The sequence below is a fragment of the Thunnus albacares genome, chromosome 9 (assembly GCF_914725855.1).
Source record: "Thunnus albacares chromosome 9, fThuAlb1.1, whole genome shotgun sequence".
Classification (NCBI taxonomy): domain Eukaryota; kingdom Metazoa; phylum Chordata; class Actinopteri; order Scombriformes; family Scombridae; genus Thunnus; species Thunnus albacares.
In genome coordinates this window covers 15,109,229-15,126,687 of record NC_058114.1, presented here as the reverse complement: position 1 = coordinate 15,126,687, position 17,459 = coordinate 15,109,229, and the positions used below count along the sequence as shown (strand labels likewise).

The following is a 17,459-nucleotide window of genomic DNA, read 5'->3' as shown; positions in this document are numbered from 1 at the left end:
GGCAAAGTGAAATTAATGGGGCTATTATAAACACCTGTCACACAGCCCAAATCGAACAAACCATAAGGGCCTCCAAAAATCCTTGATTTGTATGGTTTGTATGGCTCTGTGTCTCTTTGTGCAGCATTGAAGTGGCAGGATGGGAGCAAAATTTATGTTTTTCTGCATCTACCTTTGCACCATCATCATGTGATAGCCTATGGCAGGATGCCCAATAGGAGGTGGCCAATGTCCAGCTTCCTGTTGACAGTTTGTCCCTCAGCTCCGTGGTTCTTGTTAGCTCCTCAGCTTCACACACACACTGCTGTCTGAGGGTGTTTGAAACATAAAAACTCAACCAAGCTTTGTGGCATTTTTCTGCTACAGGTCCCTACAGGAAATCTTGTGGGACCATTTAAAAGATGATTTGCATGAAATAAAATTAAATATTTGTGTGTGTGTGTGTGTGTGTGTGTGTGTGTCCTACATGTGTCTGCGTGTATACTCTATTGTGTGTATGTATAAGTGCTATTATGTGTACATGGTTTGATGTGAGGACGTGATATACGAGAATCCCTGTGTTTATTAAATTCCCTCAGAACATTTACTGTACTAAGTGAGATTGATGTTGATTGATGCCTCTGCCATTAAGGAGCCGAGCCAAAGAGTGTTGTTACTCAGCAACTTCTGTCTATTCATGATTATTTGGCAACTCAAACAAGTGCACATTATCAGTAAAGATGATGGCAGCTACTTGAGCAGGAGCATTTCAGTCTCTAAATGTTCACACCATGACCACTAGGTGGAGTAAAGATAGATACAGGGTAGACAGAGGATGTATTTCATTATTTTGGATTTGGTTAAGGGCTGTTTTTTGGTTAAAGTCATTGTCTTTTATTTTTTAAAATATGTATAAATAATGACACTTCAATATTAAGTTGTTTTTTTTTTTGGACCCTCTTTGCTTTTTAAATTAATGTCTTATGTCCCTTTCTTGTGGCCATATGTGAAAAATTGTGTACACTCCTTTTAGTTTTGTGTTCTGCTCAGATTATATGTTTTATATATTGTATGTATATATGCAGTGTAAATGAATTATATTTTAATTTATGTATAACTTTGGCGATTTATTTCACAGTGGTGCCTCTCCTTTTCTACCTCCAGGTAAAGTTCCAGGGCATTTTGATCATTTTACAGCTTCCCTGCTGCTGGGCTGCTGCTCACATTCATCAGAGCATACATGATCTAACTACAGTCTGATAGTCCAAAAGCTCAAAAATAAAGTGAATACTGCATAGATCTAAGTGTGTGGAAATCTCTTTCATCAAGTTTGGACTCATTGATGTTTCCAGCACTTTGCAAAGATTTAGCCTGGTGGAGCGGTAAGGCAAGGCAATTTACATTACACAAGGCTTTACATAGAGCATAAAAGGCATCAAGACAGAATATAAAAGCAACACAAGGCAATGTAAAGAGACATTTAAATACAATTTAAGTGTTACATTTGTAAATATAAAGAAGCTAAAATAGAATAAGACAGATAAAATGGGATAAAAGTTATATTGCAGTGTGAAGATATTAATCCTTAAATTATTTAATTAAAAGCCGTGGCAAGCAGAAAAGTCTTAAACTGTGATTTAAAAGAACTGAGAGTTGGCAGTCATCCTGCATGGTCCAGTGTCTACACCACAGACCCAGAATCTTCACAGATACTTAGAGCAACATTTAAATGGTTTATATAAGTTGGTGAACCAGCTTGTTAAGTGTACTTTGCACCTGAAGAGTATTACACCCTGACACTAACCAGAAATATTGGCAATTATCATATATCAGTATATCCCACTTTAAAATATACAGCATGTGCCATTGAATAACTAAATAAAACATGTAGTAACTTATGATTTTTTTTTTTAATCAAAATATTGATATTGATATTTCCTTAGGGCAAACACATACAGCCTAAATGTTTTTTGTTGGGTAGGAGGTGATATATATTTGCTTATCCATTGTGTATTTTTAATAGCAATGTCCCTTTATGGGATTTCAGGTGTAGACACATTTCATGTATGTTGCTGCCCTCTACAGGAAATAAGACTATCTGCTCCATTACCATACAAGTTGTCCAGAAGTCTCTCTAGAATCATTAACGTTTCATCCTTTCTGCCATCTCACTTCTTGTATTGGTGTAATTATAAGTTATTCAAAAAAAAACTGAACAGGGTGACAGTTTGATACAAATATATATTTAATTATAATAAAAGAACACTTACTGAGGGGAAACCAAAAGCAATGGTACAGGGCAGACAGCAAATAAAGAGAACCAGATAAAGCCTCCAAAATTAGCTTTTTCCCCTCAGTTTTCAAAATTGTAACACACAAATATTTTTGGAATGAAATCCTCAAAAAAGGTCAGATGGTTTTCAAACATGTTCAAGGAGAAAATTAACTGTTTAATACTCATCACATTGCTAACAACCTGTGTTTCAGCAGGAACCTCCAGGAGTTGGTTTTGTTGTACCGTGAAGCCACTCCATCAATAGCATACACAGCATTTATACAGTTTTATATAGAAAGAAGCATTGACACTAACAAAGAAATTGGGCGATTATTGACACACAGGCCAACACGTCAGATGAATGAAGGGACATTTAATGACTTGTTTTCTGAGTTGAATGGGGTGAGTGAGCACAGCCACAAATATACATCATTGTGACCATTATCTACGTATTATGCCCAGTCAAACCAAAAAATCATGTTGTAAAATTTTGATAGTTTGGTACAATGACACATGAATCAAGCAAACAAAAAATATCCAGGCGAGAGAGTCAGCATTATGACTGCACTATGTGTAGCTGAAGATTCCTGAATTTGAATGAAGAAGACATTTAACTGTGTGGTGTGACAATTTTTTTACATATCTTTTCCAAAATGTTTCAGAGAATCATACAGCCAACAGACTTATTTGCATGATGGTTTCTCTTAAATACCTCTCAGAGTAAACAGCTCTTTTTAAAATGTTTGTATGGTACAAGATGGCGTGGCTTTTTTGAGTCTTCAAAACAAAGTTTCATGGACAGGAAAAATTAAAAAGTGTTGGACCTCGAGACACAGTTTAGTCACTATCTGAGGATTCACTGGAGCTGGAGGAGGAAGACGAAGATTTCTGTTTCCTCTTCTTCTGCTTCTTTTTGTGATGCTTCCCGTGCTCCCGTTTGTCCTTCTTGCTTTTCTTCTTGTGGCTTTTCAGTTTCTTTTTCTTCGTCCTCACCTCTTCATCAGATGAGGGAGAGGACCTGCTGTGCTTCTTTTTCTTCTTTGAAGACCCCCCATCACTTGACGACGAAGCATATCTAAGGAGTAGAAACAAAACACAAACTGATCCATTCTGACCCTACATTTACATGTCTGTGCCATGTCTTTTTTGTCTAATAGCTTTTATGTTTTAATATAGCCACTCAACATGACAGTGATGTTGATAGAGTGGACAAAAAAGGGGGGAAAAAAACCACTGAAAATTTGCAAAACAGGATAAAAAGTTACCTCTTTCTTGACTTTCTTTCTCTGCTCTTCTTCAATTTGTGTCTCTCTTTTCTTTCACCATCATCATCACGTGAACCTAACACACACAAAGTTGTAGACAAAACAGTCAAGACATGTTTACCTGAAAAAGTAGCCAGTCATATACAGTCATTAATATTGGACCCAGCAACACTACCAGCACTTGCAATACTAGGGCTGCTGCTGCTGCTGCTCATCTATGTGCAATGACTAAATTCTAAAAATCTTACCATTCAGCTGAGTTTCTCCCTGTTTAGTTTCAAACTGCTGAGTCTACCTGGGTGTTTGCTTATTTGTGAGACAGGTTACTCAGCATACAAATACCAACTGATGGGTTGCGAGGGTGGCAGAACTGTCATTTTAAGCCACACTCTGCAACACCTTGCTTAGCCTAAATCACAAATGATAGGCTGTGCTAAAGAAAAATGTCCCATCCGGGGTTTATATTAGCCGGTATATGTCAGCTTTTTGCCGGTATCACGTGTAGTTGTTTGGCAGATGAAAATATTAATGTCCGAAATGTTCAAAGAGCAGGAAATGTGCTGACTGCCAAATAAAAAAATTAATTTATTAATAGCATATTAAATAGCCTAATATTATATGACCTGTCAGATATGTTGCCAAGACAATTTAAATATAAACTTATATTTTGCAAAGTTTTGTTTTTGCCTCCACTGTTATAACAATGAGAGATTCACTGAGAGTTTGGTCATGTGACTAAGCGTGGCATGAGATTCAAAAGCCGTACAGTCCAGCAACAGCCCTGCGCCTTGGCTTGACAGCAGTTAACACGACTCCGAAAAGTCTTACTGTTTTCTCTCAGGTAACATTATATCCAGCATTGGCACAGTGAAACAAATGGATCAGCCCAGAGCTCCGTGGTTAAATAACATGTAATTGATCAGTCGGAGGTTTAACTTTTCCCCGGCCCCGGTGAGGATGGAAGAAACGTGTAAACATTTAGAAAAGATGATGGTGACTGAGGAAATTTAAGCAAATGTTTAACTCATAGCGGGATGCATGAGAGTTATAGTAACTTACAGAACTCAAAACTAACTTTTTCACCACCTTCCCAAAACTGTCCCTAAGCATATTTTTGTATGTTTAGTTTCTGCGTGGATGAATCTGCAGATGCGGAGTATGGACACATGATGCGGCCGGCTTAATTTTACCCAGTCCCGGTGAAAGGCAGGCTCGGGGAGACCGTGGCAGGTGGAGGTGGTGGCTGAGCTGCAGCTGTAAGCTGCCCGCATGGCTGCATTTAATTAACAACAGCAAAGTGATTTGTTTTATTTTATTGTTGTAGCATATATGTTCAGTTCACAAAGTTTGTGAAAAGTTCAATCTGCTAAGTAAAATACATTTGTTGGATCATAGCGTTTGTGTTTTTGTGTTTTATGGTTGTTTAAATGTAGGCTATTATATGGCTATTTATTATATGGCAAAAGTATGTGAACCTCTAGGATTATCAATTCATTTGAAGGGGAAAGTAGTGTCAGGTGATTCAATCAATCAATGGGATGACAATCAAGTGTGAGTCTGGGAGGCCCTACCTTATTTAAAAAAGAGAAATCTGGGTCTTCAATATCAAAGTCTGAGCTTCACAACACAGGTTTGTGGAAGTGTGTCATTGCTCAAACAAAGGATATTTCTGAGGACCTTAGAAGAAGCATTATTGATGCTCACCAGGCTGGAAATGGTTACAAAACCATTTCTCAAGAGTTTGGAACCCACCAGTCGACTGTCAGGCAGATCATGTACAAACTGAAGACATCCAACACCCATGTTACCCTCCCCAGGAGTGGTCGAACAACAAAGATCACACCAAGAGCAGGCATGTAATACTCCGGGAGGTCACAAGGTACCCCAGGGTAATGTCTAAGAAACTAAAAGGTCTCTCTTGCAGTGGCTACAGTCAACGTTCATGAGTCCACCATCGGGAGAACATTGAACATCAATGGTGTGCACGGCAGAGTTGCAAGGAGAAACCAACTTCTCTCCAAAAAGAACAATGCTGCCATCTACAGTTTGCTCAAACTAGGTGGATAAGCCAAAAGGTGACTGGAAAAATGTTCTGTGGATGGATGAAACCAAAATCAAACTTTTTGGTTTGAATGAGAAGCGTTATGTTTGGCGATGAGCAAACACTGCATTCCAGCATAGAAACATTAACCCATCTGTGAAACATGCTGGTGGTAGCATCATGGTTTGGGCTGCTTTGCTGCCTCTGAACCAGGACCGCTTGCAATCATTGATGGAGCTATGAGTTCTGAGTTGTACTGAAGCTCAACAGAAAGTGGGTCATGCAGTAAGACAACAACACACAAGTTGTTCTACCAAAGAATGTTTAGAGCAGAAGAAATATAATGTTTTGCAATGGCCGAGTCAAAGTCCTGATGTTAATGCTGTGGAAGAACCTGAAGCAGGCAGTTCATGCAAAGAAGCCCACCAACATCCCGGAGTTGAGACTGTTCTGTAAGGAGGAATGGGCTAAAATTCCTCCAAGCTAATGTGCAGGGCTGATAAACAGTTAGTTTATTTTGATCACATCCCTTCTAAAACTTACAACCCATTGATTTGTCATATTTTCCCAAATTTCCTATGTCCAAAGATAGAAACTTAAGAGCAAAATAGAAATGGTATCCTGGTTACAGCAGCAGTATGCAGAGTTTATCAACATCATGTTACATGACTTTTGCATACTAAATATCAGTTTTCAAATGTCAATTTCTCACAAGCTCTCATTTCCACTAGTGTGTAAAGCTGCTTAGTGAATCTGTAAATCAGTTCTCCCAAGACTATTTCACAAAGATATTTACTTGCAATATGTTTATGCTAATTTCTATAGATTTTCGCAGCATTTTCATCATTAATGATGATCTTGTTGCCTTTTAATATATTATTAGCCATATAGTACTTCAAAAAGATCAGGGGGATGATATTTCTTACCTCTACGATGCTGTCCACTTCTCCCCAGCTTCTCATTGCGCTGCGCTGCAGGCACATCGTCTTCACTCTCCTCAGTGCTGGTGCTGCTTACATCCAGAACAATGTCTTTCTGGGGGTCAACTCTGACAAAGTTTCGGCACTCAAAGGTCAAGTGGCCCGCTGAAAAATGAAAGTCAAAAACAGAATAGATGAACAACTGTGACAAAGCAGGACAATTTTATTGTTTGCATTTTAGAATTATAACACTGACCTTCGCAAACGACTAAGGAAATGTGAATCTGCCCCAAAAAACACTTATTACTTAACAATCAATACTCAAAAGAGCTTTAAAACAGACTATCTTGACTGTAACAAGCCCACATTTACCCAGGTTGAGAAAAGGTGTGCGTGTGTGCGCGCGCGCACACACACACGCACACACACACACACACACACACACACACACACACACACACACACACACACACACACGCACTTGAACTTGCAATGGAAATTTTGGGTCAAAAGTATACTTACGATATCCACATTTCTTGCACCCAGCTCTAATGTTGTCCTTATTAGGACCTGTGAAATAATGAGAGTTTTTTAGTGTTTGTATATATGAACTCATGGATGTCCAAAAACAAGAAGATGTATTGAAATGTTAAATATAACTGCATTCAAAGTGACATGTTATATGATGTTAGGCTATTCTTTAATTCCTATTTAAGAGCATACAGTATATATCAGTATGTTTTGCTTTAATACTCTACTAACACAACCAACTACAAAGAGTTCTCACTAAGCTATATATCTTTCTGTTGTTGAGACAAAGGAAACTTCAGCTACTGCTTATTAATTATGTCACAGCACTATTGCTGTAGACATTTATGAATAAACAAATACAATAGCTACTGTTTTTTTGTTTTTTTACCAGGAGATGTTTGACTGTTTCTCGCTGGAGGTTAGAAAGTTGTTTGGTGTGTGTGCTCTTTAGCTAGGCTAACGTTAAGGTTAGCGACACTTTGTTTACTGTTAACGTTACTCTGATAACTGTAATAAAAATTACACCAGCAATGAAATGCAATGAAAATACTCAATTCTAATACCTACCTGGCACAGCCATTGCACTTTTCACGACAAAGCCGAGACAGTACAATACTGGTTGAGCGCGAATCAACCAAATCTCCTGTCCTCACTCAAAACAGAACCGGTGGGAAACATTCGTTCAAAAATATTGGTTCCTCCGGTTCAATCTTCTTCGTTTGGCAAACCGAATAACTGGCGCATTACCGCCACCGACTGGACTGGAGTATGGAGCAACCGAGAGCACTGCACTGGGTTTTAGCTCAGAAAGGATTTGTCCCTTCAACAACAGCTTCTCAAATACATTTCAAGCCAGACGAACTGAAATACATGTTATATCATCATCATCATCATCAACAACAACAACAATTAATCAAACAAACAAAACTTGAAATTGACAGTTTGAATCCCTGTGCTGAATCAGTGTTTTGAATTAAAAACTGGTACAATTAAAACTATGATAGCAATAATGCAATTATATAAACTATATAAATAACTCAACCTGAAGGTGTTGCTAATATGTATCACTTTGCAATTTGCATGTGTTCATTCCGGGGTATCATGGGAAGGGGTTGAGGTATAGTGGTAGCCTTACAATGTGTGCCAGAAAGTCTAGACCATCACGATTTATTTAGTGTCTTCCTGGATTATCCTGAATTTTCAGAAAAAATAATATTCTCCCCATGCCTGATTGCTTTCCCAGTAAGGCCAGTTGTGGTTTTTGTTAGCAGTTAATTAAAGCCAGCCAGAGTCACAGTGGCAGATGGAATATGTCGGGCTTCCAGACATGTTCTCATCATCATGTATGTTACTGTGACACACACACCCACACGTAATTCATGTTATTAACAATAAAAACTGATTACAGTCAGTGTTCTCTTATCAGATGATAAGCTTCTTCACAGCTCTGAAGTTACACACTGCAATTGAACTTTGATCACCTACACTTCACCTTATTTTTTCTTGAGCTCTTGTAGTCACCTCACATGCTTAAAAACACATGTGTTTTTGAGAGAAATGCTCTATTCCCAGCTACTGGCCACATGTACCTGAACTCTTCATTTTGAATCTCAGAAAACTGAAAGATGCAGATGTGAAGTTTTTGCATTCTAATATTTAAGGCAAGATAGAAATCAAAACTTCTTTTTAACACATTTGCTTCATTATCACTCAGCCTTTCTCCTCCCACATGATTTAATTTCCTCCACATGGCTGAAATGATGAAATCACTGAGAACCATATATAGCTTGGACAAGAGTGGATTTTCCTTAGATTTTCTCACATATAATTAGGAAAATGTTATTGTGACTGTCATACTATTCTTGGATAGTGAGTGAATGAATAATGAATGAGTGTGTTCTGTTTTTTGTTTTAGTTTTATTTTTAGTCAAAACGTAATCTCTGTTAATCTTCCTTTTTTAGCTTAATATTATATCTCATCTGAAAATTTAGCATTACATTATTTAGTTCAAGTAATGCCTCTCTCCAGGCTTTCCTAACAAACTTCTTGCTGCTAAGAAGCATCAATTATCTAACAAGGCTGAGATATAGTTCAAAGGCACTTGCTTTATCTCTGTGTTGGTTTATCACCTGAGGTGAAAGATTAAACAAAGAGTGTTTAATAGGAAATGTACTTTTTCAGCCACTGGAAGGTACAAAGAACATTTAGTAGACAACCCTTTGAGAGACAATTTTTGTAAAGCAATTCTTCTACTAGAAAAAGTTGAGAATAAAGACATAACATTCGTCACAAGAACGACAAATGGCACGCTACTGTGTAATTATGGTTCCCAGTCATGAAGGTTTCAAGCCTAAAACAGTTAACAACATTCATATTAGTCACTGGTCTGTCTAGCAACACAGACACAGTGGAAGAAATGCTTACCACCACCACGTCTGTGAAGGATGACAAACTCCTCTGCTGGCTATTAATTTACTGAACATATCATATTACATTCACTTTAATACAGTTTGACTGGAGTAATCTGAAACTGTTATTCCAGATGTCTTTTCACAAGTGTTATTCTTATGATCTGTGCTTTCACTCACACATGCCTTCATCTAACATAATTATTCCACTCCAAAACAATGTTTCACTCTACTCATTCATCCTCAAGGCTTTATTGCATTTCATATCTTGATGTAAACAAAAGACACTGTAACAGAATCAAAGCACAAAAGAGTCTGCTTTCACTCTTAACCCTAATCCTACAATCTGGGGTACCTGCAGACCCCAGAGGTACATATACTTTTTATCATATCTCACAGGTGCTTTATTCTATCATTCTAATTTTTTATGACTTTGTCAATCAATTTGTTCCTAATGACTTCATATCATTGTTTTCTATTTCTGTTTTACTTAGTGCTTTTTAGAAATACCTATGTACTGGGGTTCTGGCGGACCCCAATCAAAAGCACCCAACTCTACCTATGCAGTTTTAATATATGGAACTATTTATTGAGTTCATGTTTGCAGTGGGTCCTAATTCAAAGTATCACACACTATCAGCAGGGTTAGGGCCACTTTTTCAGTCATTTTGAAGGAAACAGACACAGATGTAGCAGACACAGATTTCCTCATGTGCTCTGTCAAGAACCCTAAATTTTCATTTTAAACAATATGCAAATTAACAGGGTCTTTCCTAAAATAATAATAATCTGCTTTTTTTCAGATTACATTAATTACATATGTAACAACTAATGTTTTGAGAAGAAACAAGTTAACATTTTGCTATGATGGTTGTTTCTTACAGTGGTTTATTCTTTCGGTAGTCCTTGTATGTTAAATATGTTTGTACATTTTTCTATTCTTCTATTCGATTCAGAAGGTCTCCTCATGTTTGCCTGCACTGCAGTAACAAATAATAGTGCAAATTAGGTTGCAATGAACCAATAATTGTCTGGAATTATGGAAGTACAACATTTTTAGTGCTGCAACTAAATACCATGAGTCATGATGTGGTCAGATACCTTCCTGTTGTTTATTGGAAGCAGTATTTTAAAGACAGAGTGTTTAACTTCTGCTACAAACTACATCTCTAAGACAAATATAATGGAAAGCAAAATTATTCTACTGATCTAAGCATGACACACTTGGTACTTATTACTTATTATAAACTCTGTAGTTATTGGGAATTCTTACACAGAATGACTCAATTTTCATAGAAATGTAAGCAGTTTGTAGGCCAGCTTTTAAAACACTTGGGTCTGATCCTCCAAGCTGATCCTGCTCTAGAGTAACTTGTGCAGTTAAGGTTACCAGGTAATCTAGCCTGGTTTAAAGTGAACCAACTGATGCCAGAAAAAAAATTTGTTATGTCCAAAGCTTGCAACCTATATTTTGAATTATGATAAACTGTGAGAGTCAGTAAATGCTGATTTTCTCTTTAAATGTACATGGTCAAAAAATCTATGGATTGGGCCTTTAAGGAGTGCTTTATTGGTACCTGCTGACGGGCTAGTTCATAAACCTGTCTGAATTTCTGGACACATCATAAAAAGCTCCCTGATAATGATAAGACTGTAGTAAAACATTCCTCAGTTGTTGCTCCTTTTCTTTCATCCTTATCCGAGCCTCACTTCTATATCTGTCTCCCATTTTTCCCTCTGTCAAAGGATGATTAGAAAGAACAAAGTAGAGTTGTCTTTGTGTAAATATAATGAACTACTGTATATACCAGTGAATTAGCAGTAGAAATACTGCCACTGTTGACTATTTGACATTAGCACTATCTTTGACCTCATAGAGTTTAGTAGACACCATTAAAAATGGCATAAATAGACAAGTAGCTGTGCTGACTTTCTCTTTTTTTCTGCAGCATCTATGACTCACAGAACAATTGTAAGAGGAAACTTTTTTATTGTTTCTGGCACAACAAAGGAAATACAACTTTAACAATTTTGATTATCAGGTTGTCATAATGTGACACTTCCATCCAGTTTGTGGGTATTTTTCTTGACTGATGTTGGATTTGGTTTTTAATGCAAAACATTTCCATTAAAACCAGTTAACCAGTTGTATATTATATTGGGCTTGACAGGCAGAAATTCTTACTTAGGGACAACAAATCCTTTCATAGTTATACAACCACTGAGATGAAACATTGAAGCTGCTGAGCCGGAAACACAACATAAAAATATTTAAAAACAATCATAAAATAAATGTAATAGGTAAATCTACAGAAACAGAGGGGTTGTGATCGAATTTGTTCACATTCCTTAGTTGGATTTAGAAAATTCTCCAACTAAGATGATGCCTTTACACGCCAAGGTCAGCTCATAGCAAAGTGGCTTCAATAAAATTATGGCAATGTGTTTATGAGCACAGATAAAAACAAGAGATGGAAACAATCAGTACTCCACTGGGATGCTCCACAGTCAATTCAATTTAAAATGTATTTTCTTGTTTGCCAGCTTTTGCATGCATTTTGGACTCATTATTCACATCTCTTGTGAATTCACATCTTTTCTATTGTGCCACAAACACACGTCAAAGACATGGCTTCAAATGGCAGCCTCACACAAAGTACTCTTAGTGGTTCCCTGAACCCTTTTCCCAGCCCCAGTGTTGTTGTCACGCAGTTGTATGTAACCCCAACAAGCATCTGGAGATTTGGCTGGGGACAGCAGGATGTTTTATGAGAAACTTTTTCCCACAGAAAAGTACAGTTTTTTTTGTGAAGCAGTCTTGAACAACATGTTAAAAACTCATTTTCATCATTTACATACATTAATTAACTTTTTTCACTACAAAAAAAGAAAAGTTCAGAACCATCAGGTGTGTAGTGGCAAAATATATTTTTTGAGAGCTGGATATGAGACATCACAGACAAAAATAATGCTGGACATCTATTATGTTTACTCAGGATTACTGCAAAAAGAGGCTCAGGGCAAAAACTGGCTACTCAGTTTTGCATCATGTTGTTACCTCTTCTCTAAACATTTCTTTTGTAACTAGTTAGCTTACTCATCTCTATTGTGAAAATGCAAGTTCAGTAATTCTGTTACTTACACTGTTGATCAAGGGGATGAGACAAATAGTGGCCAGAAACAAAGAAAGAGGTTATTGTTGCAGTTCTTACAGGTCACTGATGGACCTCATACTTACAAATGTATCTACAGTCCCCTGGGTGGTCCAGTGTGGTCCCCAAGAAATGTCAACCGTATGCCTTATTGGTAATCCATGCATGACTGTGTGACCTAAATACCCGAATTGTAAATGTACATGAATAGTGTCAGACTGGTTGAATGAAAGAGGCAGGCCATCTCACAGCAGTTCTACTTACGCTGCTACTGGCTCTGTCTGGTCAGCACCTGGCGGACACTGTGGACACTGCGGAGGATGTTTTTGGACAAGGGCCTGGCTGGCCCCAGCTCCCTGGGTAAATAAACCTACGTCTGACCTCAAGCGCCAGTCGTGGAGTCTCCCAACCTCACCACCTGACACAATGTTCCTCCCACAAGCACGAGCATCACGCCTGGGTGGTCATGCAGGAGAAGGGAACTCCCTATGGCATCCTTTCAAAAGGGAAAGCTACGGTGGCCCTGAGGGTGAAAACACAACAACATTTCAGAAAACACAGCGACATTTCAGAAAACACAATGACATTTCACAAACATAACAACATTTCACATGACACAAAATGGAAAAGGTAGGGACAACAATTCTTGTTTGTGATTGTACAGAACTCAAGTCAATCAAGATTGGACAGTGATAGCCTACAATAGGAGGTAAACTCCCATGGATGCACTGGCTGGCTTTGAACGTATAGTGGGGTGCTACTGGGCCTTTGTCTTCATTGAAAAAGCTATCAAGAGAAACAGGCTGTAGACAAGTTGATGTAAACCAGGGGTTTCCAGACCCCAGTCCGCAAACCAGAACATTTAGTACTGGACCACGTGGAAACCATGTGATTCGGTAAAAAATCTGGATAATAATTATATGAGTTTGCAGGCTATTATAGGCTATTTTGGGGGTAAATACTTGAACTTGGCGCAGTCTGTGCTGCATTTTCCTCATCACTCCCCAGCATGCCAACCTCTCACTCTCCTTCTTTTTTCTCTCTCTCTGTGGTGTCTTGCTATCTCTCTGTATCAAGGCGTATTGGCCTGAGGCAGCAGGATCTCTTTATTTATCCTGCCAGCCTGGGCCAATATGCAGTGATGCAGAGAGATAGCGAGGCAACAAGTGTGCCAAGGTCAAGGTATTTACTACCAAAATAGCCTATAATAGCCTGCAAACTCATATAATTCAGATTTTTTACCGGATCACATGGTTCCCTCACGACTCGGTACTAGGTATTTTGGTCTGTGGAATCAGGGATCCGGGAAGCCTTGGTTTACATCAACTTGTCTGCAGCCAGGTTCTCTTTATAGCTTTTTCAATAAAGACAAAGGTCCAGTACATTCATGGCCAATCAGTGCATCCGTGGGCTTTTACTTCCTATAGTAGGCTATTACTGACCAATCTTGAATGACTTTGGTCCTGTCCAATCACAAACAAGAATTGTTGTCCCTACTTTTTCTGTTTAGTGAAATGTCATTGTGTTTTTTGTGAAATGTGTTTTGTGAAATGTCATTGTGTTTTGTGAAATGTCATTGTGTTTTGTGAAATGTTGTTGTGTTTTGTGAAGTGTTGTTGTGTTTTGTGAAATGTTGCTGTGTTTTCTGAGATGTTGTTGTGTTTTGACCCTCAGGGCCACTGTAGAAAGCCATAAGGAAGATGAGCAAGACTCTGAATTTATGCAACTCCACCACATTGATTGAACTTCTTGATTTATTAACATTCATCTTCTTGGCCTTCATTTACTTTGACTTGGGCTGAAATAAAAACTACTTTGGGAATCTTTTTGCACATTGTTCTTTACAGGTAGGATATTTCTTGTTTTTCTGCCTGGTCTTGTCCAAGGTCTTGCCAGGTGAGGCAAACAGCAGCTGGAATTGATTTGTACTTCTGTATGCGGTAGGAGTGTGGTTGCTCTCCCTTACCCCTCTGTCTTCCCACCTCATTTTCTCCCTCCCGGCTCTCTTTTTCTCCCACCCTGAATCTTTCTCTGCATGTGTGATGGTTTCTGTAATGAGGGCTCTTTGATGTGGAGGAGATCTAGGGTAAGCAGAGTGCTTAGTTGAGTGGGAGGCGAGGAATGCGAGGCAGGTACACCGCAGTTGTGTGTGTTGATTAAAACTCCTGTTTTCTCCCATCAGACCATGCTCGACCATCCTGAATACAAATGCATCTTTCTGGATTTCTGCAGTTTTAGTCTTCCTGCATAATCCTGCTGTTCAATCAACATTTAGCTCATTAGTATAAGTTTGTTTTAACATGCCTGTCTTGGAAATGTACAGTATCTACACACTTGTTTATTTCTCTGCATTCCATAAACCCTTTGTCCCACTTTGACTCCTCTGAAACCAATTCAGATATTTCCTGCAGCCAACTACAAAGCCCGAACCGATCTGAGCTGCTAACAGACATGTGTCCACAAAGGACAGAGAGAGAAAAATCCTTTGATTCAATGCATTGTGAAGGAAAAAGATGTGCAGCTTGGGAGGGAAATGGGCCTGCTCTCTGATTTGATGGATATTTCTGACGCATATTGGTAAAAAGGTGAGTACTGCTAGTGGTACAGATATGTGCGTGTGTCCAAACAAGTTTGCCTCTGTCTGTAACAAAAGATGCAAGCTGGGGCTAGAAAATGGTAGTGGTGGAAGACAAATAACTTTTTGTTTTCCATTGAGAAACTTCACCAGCCATTGTTGCAGGAGGAGGTATAAGAAACCGATTGTAATCGCTAGGTGTTTAAAGCTCCAAGGGAATAAGAAAAGCAGAAGAAGAAGAAGAAGAAAAAGAAGAAGAAGAAGAAGAAGAAGAAGAAGAAGAAGGAAAAGGAAAGTGGAAATAACCAGAATAGTGTAGGGAAAAGAGAAATGGGTCTGACTGCTGAAGACGTTTTAAAGCTCAGAGACAAGATGATACTGTTGCTAAGCTTGCTTCTCTTTTCTGGATGTGGCCATGCAGGTGAGTCAGTGTTTTGTGTTTGTGGTGTTGCTAAAAAAAAAAAAGAGAAAAAGAGGCAAAGGTTAGCAAACCATAAGCCATAAGCAAAGGTTTGATGTGGTCACTATGTGCCCATGAAAGCATTTTGTTTTTTTTACATGACGTCAAATGCAATATATTCTTCAATGCTCACAATAAAACTGTAACTATAAGCCTGTATATGGGTTTACTGCAATTTACTTTTTACATGTCATAACTAGTTCTGAAGTCAGACATAACACACCATAGTCAATTATAGCACATCACAGAGAAACAGGCAGTCATGTTTGCATTGCATGCACACGTACACGTACACACACACACACACACATACACACACACACACACACAGACAAACATAAACAGAGATATTTTTTCTTTCTGTCTCTCCCATGCTCACGAGTTCTCTCCTCGCTCACCATTTCACACACACACATAAACTCCATATTTCATTTATGAGTCCAATTAAAAACTAAGAGGGGCCACTTCTCAAAGCTGTCAGACTGTTTGATGTTGAGGTAGCAGTCTCTTGCCATAGCTGCTGTGAGCTTTCTTGAGTCGGGACTTGGGTCTCTCGGTACTTCATTTCTAATTGTCCCCCAGTTGAGTTGCATGCCAAAACCTTTTCCTTCCAACTGTTCTGAAATGGGATCTCAGTCACCAGTGCTTCACATAAAAGACGTTACATCATTTGTGGTGCCTTCTTAAATTGATCTAGTTATATTTGTCATCTGTCTTGTAGATGTCACTGTGCGAGTGTGTGTTTGAGGGAAGGAGGATCATATTTGTGACAAGGCCAAAATAGATCACAGGCATCATTGCAGACTTAGTTTAATTGTTCCATCAGCGCTGTCTCTGTTTTTATTTTCTTTTTTATCTGACAGTCTGTCTGTCTCTTCCCTCTTTTCCTTTCCCTACTGGATGCCTGACTCTCTCTTCCCTAAGATACCATTGAAAGCATCTACAACTTTTCACCCTCAATATCCTGGGCACAATCTTTCTTCCCTCCTATCATTGTAATATCTCAAAAATGTCTTTTAAAAGTTATCTTTTAAAAGACATGGAAACAGAATTTGGCTCTGTCTTTGAAATTGTGGCTGTGTGGTCTGGCACCACCCACATGTATATCCTCGCTTCGACAACCTGAACCTAAACATTTCCCTCCATGAGTTGTAATCTAGACGCAAAATCTGGCTAACCACTGTAATTTACAGAATCTATAGGTTATAGGAGAGCAACATGTTAAGAGCAGAGGGGAGGGAAGCAGAGGGGAGTGTAACATTTCTAATTTACTTTAAGGGGAGTCTGACACAGGATCCAGATGCTGGGATGAAGGAGTGATTACTGTATGTAAGGTTGTGTGTGTATGTGTGTGTGTGTTTGTGTGTAACTATAAAACTTGGGTAGGTATCTATACATTTTAAGAAAAGGTCTGTTTTTACACAGCCATATAAGGCAACCACTTAAACTAACCCCTTTGGAAGAGGTAATGAATCCCATTTTACTGTACGTATGGTTATCACCAATCTTTAATTTTTTGCGACTGTTGTTTGGCTATTTTACCTTTATTTGATATTTGACAACAAAGTGTAAATACTATAAAGATTTGGATGTAGAGGGGATCAACATGCAACAAAAGTGATGTCAATGTTCAGTCACTATGCCTACATATATAGCAATTTTTCAAGGAGCATCCAGAACTTCTATTTAATTGAGTGTACTGTAGGTGCTTCTCAGTGTCTCAGTGTCAGAAAAGGAGATGGTGCCCAACTGAGATTCAGCATATTTAAAGGAATGATTCTGTGCCTTTTCAAAAAAAAACTCACAGGACAGAGCATAGAACACATTAGTATTAGTCCTCATTACACATAAT

The 17,459-nt window shown here is 38.4% G+C and overlaps 1 protein-coding gene across 1 annotated transcript; it reads right to left on the bottom strand.

Annotated features, from left to right (window-relative positions):
- Positions 1-2,200: 2,200 nt before the first annotated feature.
- Positions 2,201-7,690, bottom strand: srek1ip1 (SREK1-interacting protein 1). The gene is made up of 5 exons (XM_044362588.1): positions 7,579-7,690; positions 7,003-7,050; positions 6,487-6,645; positions 3,520-3,595; positions 2,201-3,329 (listed from the first exon to the last, which is right to left on the bottom strand). The coding sequence occupies exons 1-5, from the start codon at positions 7,589-7,591 to the stop codon at positions 3,092-3,094; spliced, it is 534 nt and encodes a 177-aa protein (XP_044218523.1). The 5' UTR covers positions 7,592-7,690; the 3' UTR covers positions 2,201-3,091.
- Between the last annotated feature and the right edge of the window lie 9,769 nt (positions 7,691-17,459).

Bases quoted from the DNA above. Each gene is read 5' to 3' on its own strand.
- srek1ip1 (XM_044362588.1), bottom strand. The intron at 6,646-7,002 runs GTAAGTATACTT...TTCATTTTTCAG, and splicing joins GTGCAAGAAATGTGGATATC to CGGGCCACTTGACCTTTGAG. The intron at 3,330-3,519 runs GTAACTTTTTAT...TCTACTCCTTAG, and splicing joins GAAAGAAAGTCAAGAAAGAG to ATATGCTTCGTCGTCAAGTG.